This window comes from Hypanus sabinus, chromosome 7 (genome assembly GCF_030144855.1).
Source record: "Hypanus sabinus isolate sHypSab1 chromosome 7, sHypSab1.hap1, whole genome shotgun sequence".
Lineage (NCBI taxonomy): Eukaryota > Metazoa > Chordata > Chondrichthyes > Myliobatiformes > Dasyatidae > Hypanus > Hypanus sabinus.
In genome coordinates, this window is record NC_082712.1 from 108,508,300 (window position 1) to 108,526,410 (window position 18,111).

Here is an 18,111-nt window from a genome sequence, read left to right on the forward strand (position 1 = left end):
TCTCTCTCCTTGTTCTTTACCTAGGCCCTTTCTTACACCATCTTCTTTCTAACCCATCTCCCAGTTATTTCCCCCACAACCCACCTAATCCATTACCCATTCACTTCTCCCGCGGAGTCTCCTTTCCCCTGCTATTGCCATCTTCCATTATTTGGTTCCATGCTTCACCTTTGTCTCCAATCAGATTCCATCACCTGTCACTCTCTGTCACCTCCATCTATCACTCCCAACCTGTCACTTTTCCACTGTTTCCTCCAACGTCTGCCCAATACCTCTCCTCACCCAGATCCACAATGGGATCTAGTGATTCCTCAATCACCAGGTTCTTTTAGGAGTCTAACAGTAAGTGAAAATGTATTGCTTCACAATTGTTTAGTTTTTAAATTAAACAAAAGAACAGATACAGGGCATATGAAACCTCAAGGAGACAAAGAAACAAAGATGGCAATGTTTTCAGAGGCTGGCACTTTTGAACTTGAGTGAAGACAAATTCCTAGGATAAAGAAAGACCCAATAAAAGTCAGTCACAGCATGTGTGTTGAGATAACCAATGAAAAATGAAAAGGTGACAAACCATAACATATCTGCTATATCACTCTTCTGCCAATTGGTGGAGACAAATACTAAATAGACAAGTTACAAATTCAAGTTGTGTATTAGTGAAACTATGATTTTTCTTTTGCATTAATTCACTAATATCTTATTAAAAACATATAAAGACAACCAATTCCAACATCACCTAGCTCCATCATCATCATTACCATCAGGTGCCATGCCCAGTTTGAGCTTTGTCTACCATGGCCCACACACTCCTGTTTTGGGTCAAGTGGATCAATTCATTGGCATTCATTTCCAGTTCTCTGACTGCTGTCTCCATCATCATTTGTCTTTGCCTTCCTCTTGCTTTCTTCCCTTCAATCTTTCCCATAATTACCGTGCATTCTAATTCCTCTTTCCTAATCAGATGTCCAATGAAGTTACGCTGCCTTTTCATGATCTCATATATTATTTCTCTTTTTGTACGTGCTCTGTTCATGCTATCCTCGTTAGATATTCATTTCATCCATGATATTCTTTGCATCCTCCTCAAAAACCACATCTCTGCTGCTTCAATTCATTTTTTCATGTTGTCCAACATTCTGAACCATATAACATAACTGGATAAACGTAACATTTCAGTACTCTGAGGCGGGTTGTCATGCCTAGTTTAGTGTTGGTCAGTATACTCTTCACTCTCGTAAAGGTGTCTTTCACCATCCCTATTCTTCTTTTGATGTCCATGTCGCACCTGCCATCTGATGTCACCCAGCTTCCTAAGTAGCAAAAGTTCTGTACTTGTTTTATGTCTTCCCCGTTTATTCTCAGTCTGCAGATAGGATTCTCCTTCTTTTTGGATCTCTTTTTGCAGTTGATAGACAGACCCATTTTTGCACTTTCTTCAACAACTATATCAATTAAGTTTTGTTGTTCTTCCTCCGTACTTGCAATTAACACAGTGTCATCCGCATATCTGAAATTATTGATGTTTTCAGCGCCAACTTTGATTCCCAAAATGTCTCTTATTTTTTGTAAGAGCTCCATTCTACTCTTTTAGTCCAGATAAAGGTGTCAACTCAAAAAACACTTTGATCACAGATGTTGCCTGATGTGTTTACTATATAAACCAGTATTCTGGGTCAGGATGGAGCATTACGACTATTAGGGAAAATGTCTCTTTGTAATAAAACCATAAGATATAGGAGCAGAATTAGGCATTTGGCCTATTTAGTCTGCTCCGCCATTTCATCATGGCTGATCCATTTCCCTCTCAGCCTCAACGTCCTGCCTTCTCCCCATATCCTTTCATGCCCTGACTAATCAAGAATTTATTAACCTCTGCCATAAATAGACCAAACAATTTGGCTTCCACAGCCATCTGTGACAACATATTCCACAGATTCACCGTGCTCTGGCTAAAGAAATTACTTTCCATCTCCATTCTAAGTGGACATCCCTCTATTCTGAGGATGCGTGCTATAGGAAACACCCTCTCCACGTCCACTCTATCAAGGCCTTTCAATATTCAAAAGGTTTCAATGAGATTCCCTCCTCATTCTTCTGAATTCCAGTGAGTACAGGCCTAGATCCATTAACACTTTTCATCTGATAAACATTTCAATACCAGAATCATTTTCATGAGCCTCCTTTGAACCCTTTCCAATGTCAACACATTCCTTCTTAGATAAAAGGCCCAACACTGCTCACAATATTCATATATGTACATATATGTACTCAGATAATAAATTTTACTTTAAACTTTCAGTCCTGTATTCATCACCCTTTCTGATTTTGTCCCTCTCTTACATTGTAACTCATCCCATTGACTGCAATTTTGCCCTATCATCAGCTTCTCCTTGCAAGGAGTCTCACTACACATTGCTTCTGTTTGTAAACCAACTGCCCCATCCACAGCCCTATCACTCCATTTCCCATTCCTCTGCCAAATTAGTTTAAGTCCTCTCGAACAGCTTGAGCAAACTTGCCCGCAAGGACATTATCCCCTCAGGTTCCAGTGTAAACTGTCCCTTTTTATACAGGTCATACCTTCCTCAGAAGAGATCCCAATGAAATCTAAACCCTGCCCTGCTTCCACATTTCCTCAGCCACGCATTAATCTGCCAAATCATCCTATTCTAACTCTCACTGGCATGTAGCACAGGCAACAATCCTGAGATTACTACTTTGGAGGTCCTGATTTTCAGCTCTCTACCTAACTCCCTAAAATCTCTCTTCAGGGTCTCCTCCCTTTTCCTACCTATGTCATTGGTGCCAATATGTACCAAGACTTCTGGCCCCTTTCTTTCTCCCGAGGCCTCCCGTCCCATGATCCTTTCCCTCCTCCAGCTCTGTATCACTTTTACCAATCACCTTTCCAGCTCTTAGCTTCATCCCACCCCCTCCCGTCTTCTCCTATTATTTCGCATTTCCCCCTCCCCTCACTACTTTCAAATCTCTTACTATCTTTCCTTTCAGTGAGTCCTGACAAAGGGTCTCAGCCTGACACGTCAACAGTGCTTCTCCTTATAGATGCTGCCTGGCCTACTGTGTTCCACCAGCAATTTGTGTGTGTTGTTTGAATTTCCAGCATCTGCAGATTTCCTCATGTTTGCTCTTTAAATTCACTACTGCGAAGCCTCTGCCAGTGATGCCTACACTGAAGAAGTTTAAATCTTCTCTTCGATGGGAGTTCAGTGAAACCCTCTCTCGCTGCTCCCCATCTATAATTCCTTCAGCCCATCAACTTTTCAATCATATTTTGACCCAGACCCGCTATTACAGCCATATATCCTTCCTTGGAACGTGCCTCCGCCGCCAACTGACTCCAGTTGGCTTCAGGATCTGTTTTCGAGCTTCTCAATTTGGACCTTCTGAGGATCCCGTTGTTTCTCCCGTCGAGCTCTGAGGGTGACACTCTCCGCCATGAGAAGGTACCTGGTGTTCCTATCACAATTTCTTCCACGCCTCCGGGACACCTTTTTCTCCGTTTGTGATGGACCTGTCCGTTATTTCATCTTCTGTCGGATCCATGCGTGCAATCGCCGTTTCTTTGACTTTATCACATCCTGCAAGGATTGCAAGATCTTCCATCTGCAGACCTCAGAGCATGGACTTCGTATCGCGGCCCCAGGCCCGGCTGCCGATCTCGGCTGCCCCAGCAACCCAGGGCATATTGAAAACTCGGACTCCAGCACCATCAACGCGAGTTCCAACCACCATGGACAGCTTCAAAGCGATTGCACAACCACTGACTGCGACTCCAGCTTTGAACTCCAGGCCGGGTCTTCACACTCTGCGATTGTGACTCCTGTCTCCCCGTCCCCCACCACCACTCTGCAATCCCCTCTCCCTCAGATCCCATCGTCAGCTCCTGGGCCCTCAGAGGCTACATCTTCCTCTGACCACAACCCTTCCCTCTCCACTGACACTACTAGCCTCCCTCCTACCTCTGATCCCATCTCTCATCCGTGCCGGGTCTTTACCATTCCCTCCGACCTTCAACTCTCTGAGGCAGAGTGCTCTGTCCTCAGTAAGGACCTCACTTTTGTCCCACTTCACCCACACCTCAACAAGTTCTGCGTACGCCATTACGCTGAACTCTTCTTCCGCCGGCTGTCTCTGAGCTTACTTCTTTGGCAAGGACTCTCCTACCCCCACCGATGACCCCATCTCCTGTCTTCAACCCTCCTCCTCTTCATGGACACCCCGCTCTGGTCTTCTGCCTGTTCTGGATCTCTTTATTGCTAATTGCCGACGGGACATCAACCGTCTCAACTTCACCACACCCTGTTCCAATTCCAACCTAACTCCTTCCGAACACTCTGCTCTCCGCTCCCTCCGCACCAATCCCAACCTCACTATAAAACCCGCTGATAAGGGGGCAGCTGTTGTTGTCTGGCGTACTGATGTACCATCAATAGCTCTAGGAGACTGGAAGTGAACAATAGGCTTTTATTAACAGCAAAAAGGGAGCACGACATCTCTAAGACTGAGGGAGGAGCAGTGCCCCAATCACTTTTATACAGGGGTCTGTGGGAGGAGCCACAGGAGCAGTCAGCAGAGGTGCGTGTCGAGATAGGTATACATAGTTTACCACATTCACCCCTCCTTTGTTTTAAAGAGAGTCCCCATGGGGCGAAGTTTCTGACAAGTATATTTACAGGTCAAGTCTATCAGGCGGTCCAGTACACCTTGTATCGAGCTATCTGATTGACCATATCCACGATGCGGGGTAGGGGGTAAGCGTCAAGCTGCGTGAACCTATTGATGGTCTGGCTATAGTCCACAACCATCCTATTTTTCTGCCCGTTCTGAACAACGACCACCTGGGCCCTCCAAGGACTTGTGCTTGGCTCAGTGATCCCCTCCCTGAGCAGCCGCTGCACCTCCAACTTAATGAAGGCCCTGTCCCCCATGCTGTACCTCCTGCTTTTAGTTGTCACAGGTTTACAGTCAGGGGTCAGGTTGGTGAACAGCAGTGGGGGAAGGATTTTGAGAGTGGAGAGGCCGCAAGTGGTGTCCGTAGCGCGGCTGTTGGCATGGTGTGTGTGTGTGCTTGTGTGTGTGGTCAGCAGCAGGGTATGTGACAAATTCCTACAGAATTGAAGATTTCTGACAGTGATTGGTGGGAGGGGCCCATCATACTCCATTGTCACACTTTTCAGGTGGCTCTGGAAGTCGAGCCCCAATAACACAGGGGCACACAGTTGAGGCATGACCAATAACACAAAGTCCCGATATTCTGTGCCCTGCACCACCAGTGTCGCTACACAACCCCCCCCCCCCCGGATGTTTGTTGTATGCAACCCAGAAGCCATGGCGACCCTCTGGCTTACTGGCTGTGTCCGGGTGAATAAAACTCTCAGTGCTGCCCGTGTCAAACAGGCAGCTAGTCCTGTGCCCTTCCACCAGGATGTCCATCATTGACCTTGCGAGCTGGTGTGGAGCACTTTGGTTGAGGGTCACGGAGGACAGAGTTGAATCGCCGTCTTGGTGCCCGGTAAGCACCTGTGGGTCGGAGGCGGTGCGAGGTGGCGCCAACCAAGATGGCTGCCCCCTTGCCTTGCACGCGGCGGGCAGGCAAGATGGCGGTGACCAAGATGGCGACCCCCATGCCTCGCACACAGTGCTTACAGGCCTTGGCGAAGTGGCCCTTCTTTCCGCAGCTGGAGCAGGTAGCTGCTTGGGCCGGGCAGCGTTTTTGGGGGTGCTTCTCGAGTCTGCAGAAGTAACACTTTGCGGACTTGTGAATGGCAGCAGCCAATGCCAATTCGCTGGTGGGTTGCAGGGTCTGCGACATCCATGAGGCCGGCGGGAGATCACGCGCCTGGAGAGCGTCAGCGTTGTGTAGAGCAGCCTCCAGTGTGTTGGCCAGCTCGATCGCTGAACGTAAGATTGGTGTGTTCCAGCAGCCGCTGGCGCACGTACACTGACCTGATCCCCGTGACGAAGGCATCTCATACCAGGAGCTCCGCATGCTGTTTCGCCGTCAGCCCACCACAGTTGCAGGCCCGCACAAGTGTCTGTAGGGCTCGGACAAACTCAGCACTCAACTCTCCTGCCCGCTGCTGCTGTGTCGCTAAGTGATGTCTTGCATAGACGGTGTTCACCAGCTGCAGGTACTATCTTTTGGGGGTGTCCATCGTGCCCTGGTAGTTCAGCTGGTCCCTGATCATGGAGTAGACCCGTGGACTGACCCTGGAGAGGAGAACTCTGTGCATCGTGGCAGGCTCGGTCATTTGAATCTCCTCCAGGTACGATTCGAAGCATGCTAGCCAGAGTTCGAAAGCGTTGCCGGCTTTCTGGGATTGAGGGTCGAGATCCAATCTGTTGGGTCATAAAATGCTCTCCATGTTTTAAAATTGCCGTTAATATAATTGATGCACCATCAATAACTCTAGGAGACTGGAAGTGAATGATAGGCTTTTATTAACAGCAAAAAGGGAGCACAACATCTCACTGAGGGAGGAGCAGTGCCTCAATTGCCTTTATACAGGGGTCTGTGGGAGGAGCCACAGCAGCAGTCAGCAGAGGGGCGTGTCCAGACAGGTATACATAGTTTACCACACGTACTGACCTCTGCCTGGCTGAGGCACAGCGACAACTCTCTGATACCTCCTCTTATTTACCCCTTGATCATGGCCCCACTAAGGAGCACCAGGCCATTGTCTCCTACACCAACACCAACCTTATCAGCTCTCCCAGTGGATGGGGATCTCCCATCCACTGCCATCAACCTCATAGTTCCCACACCCTGCACTTCCTGTTTCTACCTCCTACCTAAGACCCACAAGCCTGCCTGTCCAGGTAGACCGATTGTCTCAGCTTGATCCTGCCCCACCGAAATCATTTCTGCGTACCTTGACACTGTCTTATCCCCCCTTGTTCAATCCCTTCCCACCTATGTTCATGACACTTCTCACGCTTTGAATTTTCTCACCATGGACATCCAGTCCCTATATACCTCCATCCCACACCCGGACGGTTTAAAGCTCTTGGCTTCTTTTTGGATTCCAGACCTAACCAATTCCCCTCTACCACCACTCTCCTCCGTCTAGCAGAATTAGTTCTTACTCTCAATAATTTCTCCTTTGGCTCCTCCCACTTCCTCCAAACCAAGGGTGTAGCCATGGGCACCTGTATGGGTCCCAGTTATGCCTGCCTTTTTGTTGGCTTTGTGGAACAGTCCATGTTCCAAGTCTATACAGGTATCCGTCCCGCTCTTTTCCTTCACTACATCAACGGCTGCATTGGCGCTGCCTCCTGCACGCATGCTGAGCTCGTTGACTTCATTAACTTTGCCTCCAACCCTGCCCTCAAATTTACCTGGTCCATTTCCGAAACTTCCCTCCCCTTTCTTGATCTTTCTGTCTCCATCTCTGGAGACGGCCTATCTTCTGATATCTACGATAAGCCTACAGATTCTCACAACTACCTGGACTATTCCTCTTCCCACCCTGTCTCTTGCAAAAATGCTATGCCCTTCTCGCAATTCCTCCGTCTCCGCTGCATCTGCTCTCAGGATGAGGCTCTACATTTCAACTCTGCTCTCAAACACATCTCTCCCATTTCCCGCACATCTGCCCTCTCCCCACCCACCCGCCACCCCACTCGGGATAGGGTTCCCCTTGTCCTCACCTACCACCCCACCAGCCTCCAGGTCCAACGTATAATTCTCCGTAACTTCCGCCGCCTCCAACGGGATCCCACTACCAAGCACATCTTTCCCTCCCCCCCACTTTCTGCTTTCCGCTTGGATCACTCCCTATGTGACTCCCTTGTTCACTCGTCCCCCCCCCCCCCCCCATCCCTTCCCACCAATCTCCCTCCTAACACTTATCCTTGTAAGCGGAACAAATGCTACACCTGCCCTTACACTTCCTCCCTCACCACCATTCAGGGCCCCAGACAGTCCTTCCAGGTGAGGCGACATTTCATCTGTGAGTCGGCTGGTGTGGTATACTGCGTCCGGTGCTCCCGGTGTGGCCTTTTATATATTGGTGAGACCCGTCGCAGACTGGGAGACCGTTTTGCTGAACACCTACACTCTGTCCGCCAGAGAAAGCAGGATCTCCCAGTGGCCACACATTTTAATTCCACATCCCATTCCCATTCTGATATGTCTATCCATGGCCTCCTCTACTGTCAAAATGAATCCAAACTCAGGTTGGAGGAACAACACCTTATATACCGGCTGGGTAGCCTCCAACCTGATGGCATGAACATTGACTTCTCTAACTTCCGTTAATGCCCCTCCTCCCCTTCTTACCCATCCCTGACATATTTAGTTGTTTGTTTTTTTCTCTCTCTCTGCCCATCTCTGTTCTCCATCTCCCTCTGGTGTCCCCCCCCACCCCGCCCTTTCTCCTGAGGCCTCCCGTCCCATGATCCTTTCTCTTCTCCAGCTCTGTATCACTTTCACCAATCACCTTTCCAGCTCTTAGCTTCATCCCACCCCCTCCAGTCTTCTCCTATCATTTCGCATTTCCCCCTCCCCCCCACTACTTTCAAATCTCTTAGTATTTTTCCCTTCAGTTAGTCCTGACGAAGGGTTTCGGCCCGAAATGTCGACAGTGCTTCTCCTTATAGATGCTGCCTGGCGTTTCTCCTTATAGATGCTGATTCCACCAGCGTTTTGTGTGTGTTGTTTGAATTTCCAGCAGATTTCCTCATGTTGGCTGCTCCCCCTCCCCCTTTAGAATGTCATGGATCCAATCCAAGACATCCCTGACCCTGACACATAGGAAGCACCCACAGAATCTCCTCTCTATTCCTTGATTAGTACAGCAGTCCTTTTCAGCTCTCTACTCTTCTGAGCTACAGCACCAGACTGACTCTGTATCAGAGACCTGGTCACTGCTGCTTCTCCTAGTAGGTCATCCTTCTCAACAGTATCCAAAGTCGTACACTTATTATTGAGAGGAACTGCCACAGGGGTACTCTGCACTGGCTGCCCTTCTCCTGACAGTCACCTGCTTCCTGCAGCCTAGGTGTGATGGCCTCTCTGTAGCTCCTAGCTATCGCTTCTGTTTGAGCTGAAGGTCATCGAGCTGCATTTCCCGTTCCTTATCACCTGATCTGAGGAGCTGCAACTCGCTGCTCCTGGTGTGGTTATCCGGGGGCTGGATATCTCCCAGAATTACCACATTTGACACACAGAACAAAACACAGCCCCTGGAGCCACTGGCTGAAAGACTTTATTGGAGCTTCAGTCCATTTAATAATGGGCACTGTATGAAACAATCGCTCATTTACCAAAACACAACTACCTGTGCGGTGGCACGGTGCAATTCCGATTCATGTCTAAGGAATCACTTCCTACTATTCCAGTGGATAATTGCATATTAAAATCATCATCATATGTCTACAGTGAAACACACAATAAATAAGAAACTGTCCAGAAAACAAATGCAACTGAGTTACAAGCCAGTCGCAAAACTGGAAGCGTGGAATGAATTGACAGCAGGTCAGAGAGAGCCTGAAGAGAAAGGTCAGAGTTAATGCTTCAGGCCTGTGGTTTTCATTTTAATGTTAGAGGAGAAACCTGTGAGGAAGGGTGTCCAAGAAACCGTCAATGAGAGAAAAAGAGTAAAGAAATGCTGTAAAGGTGCAACACCAGTGGGGTACAGGATAGATACAGGCCCTTCAGCCCTCACCATCCAAGATGAACATCACCCATTTATATCAATCATATCTTAATCCAAATAATCTTATTCTCTTCACATTTCTATCAACCACACCCCCTCCATATATTCACCCACATATCAACATACCGGAGGCCATTTAACCTACAAACTGGGGTGTGGTTGGGACATGAAAGAGCCGGAGCACCCAAAGGAAACACTGAGCACAAGTAAACTGCACACAGAGCCGTGCTTGAACCCAGGTCTCCAGAGCAATGAATCAGCATCACCAAACCACGCTGTGAATGGCCAGTGTTGCTGGCAGAGTATCCAACGGTGACGAGGGGACATACAGCAGCAAGGTAGATTGGCTGCCTGAGTGTTGTTGCAATGCCAGTAAAACCAAAGAACTGATTGTGGGATTCAGGAAGGGGAAGTTGTGAGATCACACACCAATCCTCATCAAGGTGTCAGCAGTGAGCGTGTGCAGATTCACCTTCCTGGGCATCAACTCTGAAGATTAGATTAAGTGAGCTTTATTTGCATCAAAACATACACCAATATGTGTTGTTTGAGGATTTCCTGGGGACAGCCCACAAGTGTTGCTATGTTTCCATTGTCAACACAGCACGCCCATAACGTAACCAGCCCTAACTCATTCACATTTGGAATGTGGGAGGAAAGCGGAGCACCCAGAGAAAGCCCACCTGGTCACAATCTATCCTGGGCCCAACAATTATGACGAACACACGCCAGCAGCTATATTTCATTCAGAGTTTGAGGAGGCACGGCATGTCACTGGAGACTCCAGCGAATTTCTCAAGCTTTTCCATGGAGAGCAGTTACATCACCAGCTGGTATGGAGGCTGCAGTGGATTGTAAACTCAGGCAGTTCCATATTGGGCATCAGCCTTCCCATCATCTTCAATAAGCGATGCCTCAATATGGCAGCCTCCATCATTGGGGACCCCCACCATCCAGGACAGGCCCTCTTCGCATTGCTGCCATAAGCCAGGAGGTACAGAAGCCTGAAGACACACATTCAGCATTTTAGTAATGGCTTCTCAGAAACACGAAGTACACTACAGATGCTGGGGTCAAAGCAACCAGTCCTGACAAAGGGTCTCCGCCTGAACGTTGACTGCTCGTTTCCACAGATGCTGCCCGACCTGCTGAGTTCCTCCAGAGTGTTGTGCGTGTTGCTAGGAACAGCTTCTGCCCTTCGCCATCAGATTTCTCAACACTCCATGAACACTACCTTACCTTTGATCTCTTTTTACACTTTTTCTTAGTGTAACTTATATAAATTTTTTATGTATTGCATTGTTCCCACAAAACAGTAAATTTCGCTACATATATCAGTGATAATAAACCTGATTCTGAAGGATTGCTGACCATCCCATACATTACCAATTAATGGGGGAGTGGGGGGAAGAGTGAGAAACAGGGAGGGAAGTTGGGAGAAGTGGGGAAGGGGTTAGGAGGAGTGGAGAGGGAGGGGATTAGGTGGAGGAAAGGGAAGGGAGTGGAGGGGAATAAGGGGAGTGGGAGGAGGATTGGAGGGGAGGGGGTTAGGGGACTACAGAGGGGGAGGAGAGGGGAGGTAGATTGGAGAGGGGTTGGGGTAGTGGAGAGTGGAGGGGGCAGGGGGAGTGGAGGGGAGGGAGAAGAGGGTGGAGGGGAGTGGAAAGGAAGAGTGGAGGAGGATTGGAGGGGAGGGGGAATTGGAGAAAGGGTGGAGGGAGGAGGATTGGAGAGGAGGGGGAATTGGAGAAAGGGTGGAGAGGAGTGGAGGATTGGAGGGGAGGGGGAATTGGAGAAAGGGTGGAGAGGAGTGGAGGGAGGAGGATTGGAGGGGAGGGGGAATTGGAGAAAGGGTGGAGAGGAGGGGAGGGAGGAGGATTGGAGAGGAGGGGGAATTGGAGAAAGGGTGGAGAGAAGTGGAGAGGAGGGGAGGGAGGAGGATTGGAGGGGAGGGGGAATTGGAGAAAGGGTGGAGAGGAGTGGAGGGAGGAGGATTGGAGGGGAGGGGGAATTGGAGAAAGGGTGGAGAGGAGTGGAGGGAGGAGGATTGGAGGGGAGGGGGAATTGGAGAAAGGGTGGAGAGGAGTGGAGAGGAGGGGAGGGAGGAGGATTGGAGAGGAGGGGGAATTGGAGAAAGGGCGGAGAGGAGGGGAGGGAGGAGGAGTGGAGAGGAGGGGAGGGAGGAGGATTGGAGGGGAGGGGGAATTGGAGAAAGGGTGGAGAGGAGTGGAGAGGAGGGGAGGGAGGAGGATTGGAGAGGAGGGGGAATTGGAGAAAGGGCGGAGAGGAGGGGAGGGAGGAGGATTGGAGGGGAGGGGGAATTGGAGAAAGGGTGGAGAGGAGTGGAGAGGAGGGGAGGGAGGAGGATTGGAGAGGAGGGGGAATTGGAGAAAGGGCGGAGAGGAGGGGAGGGAGGAGGATTGGAGGGGAGGGGGAATTGGAGAAAGGGTGGAGAGGAGTGGAGAGGAGGGGAGGGAGGAGGATTGGAGGGGAGGGGAATTGGAGAAAGGGTGGAGATGAGTGGAGGGAGGAGGATTGGAGGGGAGGGGGAATTGGAGAAAGGGTGGAGAGGAGTGGAGAGGAGGGGAGGGAGGAGGATTGGAGGGGAGGGGGAATTGGAGAAAGGGTGGAGATGAGTGGAGGGAGGAGGATTGGAGGGGAGGGGGAATTGGAGAAAGGGTGGAGAGGAGTGGAGAGGAGGGGAGGGAGGAGGATTGGAGGGGAGGGGCGAGGGGGAGTGGAGGAGGAGGAAGGGTTGAAGCCGCCAGCGCGCCCGTGAAGGGAACGCGACGTGCCGCTCGTCACTTCCGCAGCCCGCCTACTGCCGGGGACACAGTTCCGGCGCTGCTCGGTGAGCCGGCAATGGCGGACACGTTGAGCCAGTTGTACCTCGGGGCGGGACTCACTGTCCTGTCACACCCGCTTATGTACGTCAAGGTGCTGATTCAGGTGAGTGGCCCCGGGGAGAAACCTTGTTGGGGGGGCAGGTCTCCATAGTGGCACTGCAGACCGGGGTTGCAGTCCCCATGACAACGGGCCTGAGCAATCCCCTCATGACCCCTTTACCTCTACTTGACGTCGCCCTTCGCCTCTCCCAAATTGGTGACCGTCATCCAGTAACCCCTCTCAGCCTTTACCCTTCTCCTCCCTGTAAACCCCCCCCACCATGTGTTCTTTCTCTCCCCTAGCTTTTTGTCGTTCTGCTCCTTGTAACCACCCCCTCACCAACGTCAACATCCCTGTGACTCTGCACCTTTTACTCTCCCATCCCTGTGTCACTCCACTCTTTGCTCCTCCCCTCTGTGATTCCTAGCCTTTGCCCCTTCCCCTCCCTGTGCCCCTCCTCTCCACAGCAAGGGACCAGCCATCCTTTCCCATCTCTCATCTTGGTGTTTCCTTGTTCAACCTCGCATCCTCAACACCCCCATATTCTCCCAGTAATATCACCTCTGATGAATTATGATCTGTCAGTTCCCCCGTCCCCAATGGCAGTGCTGCAGGTGTATTGCGTTGTTGTGGGCATAGTGCTTTGGGTGATGCACCATCAGCCTTCCTAATCTGATGGACAGTGCTGGGGGAAGGCTGAGGGTGTTGTTTAAACACTGAGGATGTGTTATGCTGTGTTGACTGGGGTGTTTTTTTTAAGAGACTGGGCTCCTGATACTGGATTTATTGTCTAATCTTGCAGCTCCAGCACACAGTAAAATTGCATTGTTGCAGCTATGGAATTTGCTTCACACAGGATGACGCCATTTATTACCCCAGCAACAATGAGGAAGGAAAACTTGGCTCCTTCCCATCTTCATAATTCCTTGTTCTTTTATTTTTGGGAGACCCAGATAAGTGATGGTCTCCCATCACTTTCTCACCGATTTACTTCAGTAACATTGCTTTGTTTCATTATAGAAGCCTTTTGTTGCTTATGAGCATTTAGAAAACACTTCAGAAGAGTTTAGCAATAATATAATTAACTGCTTTTGGCCTACTTCAAGGTCATAGAGTACGAGGTTTTCTCCTCTAGCTTCAAGATCATAGGAAAATGGTACTAGCTGGCTTCACCATCAGACAGGCTCTGTCTGTCCATTTGGCTCGACTCAGAGTTTAATGAAAATCCATATTGCAGCCTTAATACTGTTACCTGAAGGTTCAAACTGAAGCATTCTCCTGGAAATTCCATGCTGTGGGTGAGTGTGGATGGGAAAGTGTGTCCCATTCAGGCCCACGCTCCAAATGCTGAAGTAAAGTCAAGTCTGTAAGATTGAGGGCTTGGGGAACGTATACCAGTCCAAACTTAAGAGAATTTGTGGGATTTGTCCTTAAAGAAGTGTTTAGAATTACGACAGGTATTGATAAGATGGATGGTAACACTTCCTACCGACACTCAAACCCTGGTCTCTGCCCTGTCAAGAACCTCCCTTTTGTTTTCTGTAGCCTCCTTACTTTAACTCAACTCAAAACATCTTTGATCTCTTAATTTTCTCAGAAGTCAAAAGATTTTTAAAAAAATGTTAATCTGAAATATTATTTGTTTTTCTCTCATTATGCCTCCTGACCTACGTATTTCCAGTATTTTTCTGTTTTTATTTTCGCATGTGTGATGTTTTGCCTCTGGAGTGTGCTGGATTCTTCTGTTTGTGGCAGTGAGTTGAAAGGCAGTAGTGCCACTGCTTCACGGTGCTAGAGACCCAGTTTCTATCCTGACCTCAGGTGCAGTCTGGGTAGAGCTTGCACATTGTCATTGCACCCACATGGTTCCTCTCACCTTCCCAAAAATGAGCAGATTGATTGTATAACAGGCTCCCTGATATGTAGAGTGAGTGCTAGAAACTGGCCCATCTCCTGCTCAAGGAACTAAGCTACCTGTCTAGTTTCTGACACCTTACCCACATGCCATGCATAGAGAGAGCTTGGCAGTGAATGGCTGTGATTTGCTTTGATGCCAGCAGGCCTGAATTTTTATTTTAATCAGCTGCTCGAAGTCTGAAATTAAAACAAAAATGTCAGCAATAACCAGGAAACCAGGCAGCAGCTGTGGGATGAGAGACAGGGTTAATCTTCAAGAGGCAAGACCTTTTAGTTTCTACTCTGCCCTCTCCTTATCTGTGCCCTTTCTTGAATTTCTCTGTCTTTGTTGCAGGATGTACTAGCAATAAACATTTGCTCTCCAGGTCCAATAGCAAGGTGTAACTTGGGCACAAACCAACTCTGGCTTTTTGTGGGATATATGGAATATAGCTTATTTCAGGCCAAGTCAGGGCCCTGTCCCTCAGTTCTTGCGCCATTGGTAACTGTTACCAGCAGTTCCCTTGGTAACAATTGGTTCTGTTTCCGCAATCCAAAAAAATAATTACTTGCATTGCTAATTTTCATCTTCCATTTCTGGATTTTTCTGTTTCTGTCTTACGGCAAACACTCTACACACACATGGAAATCTCCAGTTGTCTGAACTACACTTATTCCCATCCTACCTCCTGGAAGAATGCTTCTGTTGTCTCCTAGTTCTTCAGTCTTTGTGGTATCTGCTCTAACAATGAAGCTTTCCACACAGCTGACGCTGAGGTGTCTAGCTTTATTCCAAGGATTCGCTTTAATGAAGATGACAAAGCCTTTGTATGTCATCCATTTCTCACATATCACCTCTTCCTCCCTCAGCTGGACAGAGCAAAACAAGTTCTCCATGTCCTCACATTCACTTGCAGTGTTGTCTCCTCTGCAACTGAGAAACCAAACACAGATTGAGTAACTACACCATTTCAATCTGTAAGAGTGACCCCGAGCTTTCTTTTGCCTGTTCACTTGATATTTCCATCGCACTCTGACCCATCTGTTTGTCTTCCACCTTACTCCAGTGAATCCTGGCAGGGCACAATGCAGCATTTCAGACTCGACTTGATTTCAGATTCAACCCTTTCAGCTTTGTTTGTTTGTATCAGGCCTAGCCAACTCTTTTATAAGGTATCTATAATATTAATTCTGAAGTTCTCACTCCACTGACATTGCTGGGCATTGCCAACATTTTCCTTTCAATTCCAGTTCCCCAACAGGTCTGGCATGCATTACACAACTTAAAAAAACATAGAAAACCTACAGCACAACACGGGCCCTTTGGCGCACAAAGTTGTGCCTACCTTGGAAATTACTAGGCTTACCCATAGCCCTCTATTTTTCTAAGCTCCAAAAGTCCCTTAAAAGACACTATCGTATCTGCCTCCACCACCATTGCTGGCAGCCCATTCCACGTAATCACCACTCTCTGAGTAAAAGACTTACCCCCAACATCTCCTCTGTACCTACTCCCCAGCATCTTAAACCTGTGTCCTCTTGTGGCAACCATTTCAGCCCTGGGAAAAAGCCTCCAACTATCCACACGATCAATGACTCTCATCATCTTATACACCTCTATCAGGTCACCTCTCATCCTCCGTTGCTCCAAGGAGAAAAGGCTTAGAACCATAGAACATTACAGCACAGAAACTGGCCTTTTGGCCCTTCTTGGCTGTGCCGAACCATTTTTCTACCTAGTCCCACTGACGTGCACCTGGGCCATACCCCTCTCATCCATATACCTGTTCAAGTTTTTCTTAAATGTTAAAAGTGAGCCTGCATTCACCACTTCATCTGGCTGCTCATTACACACTCCCACCACTCTCTGTGTGTGAAGAAGCCCTCCCAATGTTCCCTCTTAACTTTTTCCCCTTCACCCTTAACCCATGTCCTCTGGTTTTTTTCTCCCATAGCCTCAGTGGAAAAAGTCTGCTTGCATTCACTCTATCTGTACCCATCATAATTTTATACACCTCTATCGAATCTCCCCTCATTCTTCTACAGTTATGTACCTTTTGCTTTTCTCCTCCTGAACCTCCCTCACACATCCTGTTTTTGTTCTGTCCATCTCAGACCAAGCCTTCCTGGAGCTTAAACCCACTCATTTCTTTAACAGTTTTTGTAAAGTCTTCAACTTGTAACTCTTTCTTCCTTGTTCCAGATGTTGCCTGACCTGATGAGTGGTTTAAATTTTTTTTGTTTTTTTTAAGTGCTAGCATCTCCCTTTAAAGTATGTACAATGTAGCAGGAACCTTAGCTGATTTCTGCTGCGCAACAAGTTTCAATTTCTCAGTTTAACAATTAGCTGTCGAACAAACACGGCATCAGACCCTACAACACGATGTATTTAATGCACTCTAATACCAACTATTTCTTCGTACCAACTTTGAGACTGATACACTGTATGTTAATACAAATAATTTTGTACAGAAGCTGAAAATTGTGCAGTAATATAGTGTTCCATGGTTATGTATAAAATGATGCCTTGTAGGCACTCTCAGTCTCTGCACACTCTGTCACCTTACTGAGTGCTCTTCCCTGTGACACCTTCTCTGCGACCAGTGAAACTGTCACTTCACTGTGGACCTGATGCTACAGGCTGGTTTGAACAAGCACTGCTTCCAGGAGCTGGAGTCGCCTCCGACTTAGATACCTTGTTTTATCCAGTCCGCGATAGTTGAAGAGTTGGGAAAGATGTCCGGGCAAACAGACTTGTTCTCCTTGCAGAACCTGGCCTTGTAGAAGTAGTACAGATCACTTGGCTTCGCCCACGACAAACACTCTGCAAAAGCCCGGTCACACTCGCATGACATCCTGTTGCACACGGTCTGCCCCTTGCACTCTGTCTGTGCTTTCTGACACGTGTAGTTGTACAGACCCCACTTGACGTGGCTGTGGCAGCCAAGGGTCACCCTGGTATGGTAGTAGCAGCAGTCGTGCAGGAAGCAGCAGTGGTCCACCTGGTCCACGGGCCTGCTGGAGCCCCCAGTTCCACAGTAACAGCCATAGTTGTGGAGCTTGAGGAAGGAGATTCTGAGCTTGGAGCGGTAACACCATAAGGTCACTGCCAAGTCAATGAGCCCTCGTCGCTCCCGGTCCCGCACTAAAGACTGACCCGGCTCAGCACTGGGGCAATGGAACAGCCAGATTGTGCACAGAACCCATGCTGAGGGCCCCTTCATCATCTCGTCTGCTCACTTTCTGTAACTGCTCTCCAGGCTTATATTCAGTACTGTCTCTCTGTCCTCCCATTCCATGCATCATGTGATCCTTGGCCTGCCCTTCTCACACCTCTCATTCACTGAAATCTGTTTTTATCTGACCAGTGCAATTTGGTCTAAGCATTCCAGGTTATTTGTGCAGGTCTGAGTCAAGAAAAGAACAGCCTTTATGTTTCCTTTGGCTGAAAATTGCCTAAAAACTACTTGATTGTATTTGTGAGTGGGTGTGAAAATGAACACAGGTAGTGTTAGGCAAAAAAAAAGAGTGAAGTGGTTCCTGTACCTTGAAATCATAAATGTGAAGTTAGTGCATTTTTCATGGGCTTTCCACTCGTCTCATTTGCAGTTTTTTCAAGCATTTAAATTCGTATTTGAGCTTTGGG

At 48.4% G+C, this 18,111-nt stretch overlaps 2 protein-coding genes across 2 annotated transcripts in view; one reads left to right on the plus strand and one right to left on the minus strand.

The window, feature by feature from the left end:
* Window positions 1-12,477: 12,477 nt before the first annotated feature.
* The window catches only part of mtch2 (mitochondrial carrier homolog 2), a 48,665-nt gene continuing 43,031 nt past the window's right edge, over window positions 12,478-18,111 (plus strand). The window contains exon 1 of the mRNA XM_059975350.1: window positions 12,478-12,632. Within this exon, the coding sequence (XP_059831333.1) occupies window positions 12,546-12,632 (87 nt within the window). The 5' untranslated portion in view covers window positions 12,478-12,545. The remainder of the gene's footprint in view (window positions 12,633-18,111) is intronic.
* On the minus strand, window positions 14,563-17,692 carry LOC132396466 (basic phospholipase A2 F17-like). The gene is made up of 2 exons (XM_059974008.1): window positions 17,161-17,692; window positions 14,563-14,663 (listed from the first exon to the last, which is right to left on the minus strand). Exons 1-2 carry the CDS (start codon window positions 17,690-17,692, stop codon window positions 14,563-14,565), a joined length of 633 nt encoding a protein of 210 aa, XP_059829991.1.

Bases quoted from the DNA above. Each gene is read 5' to 3' on its own strand.
- LOC132396466 (XM_059974008.1), bottom strand. From the start codon at position 17,692: ATGATGAAGGGGCCCTCAGCATGGGTTCTGTGCACAATCTGGCTGTTC. The intron at 14,664-17,160 runs GTATCTAAGTCG...TTTTAATTTCAG, and splicing joins CGCGGACTGGATAAAACAAG to ACTTCGAGCAGCTGATTAAA.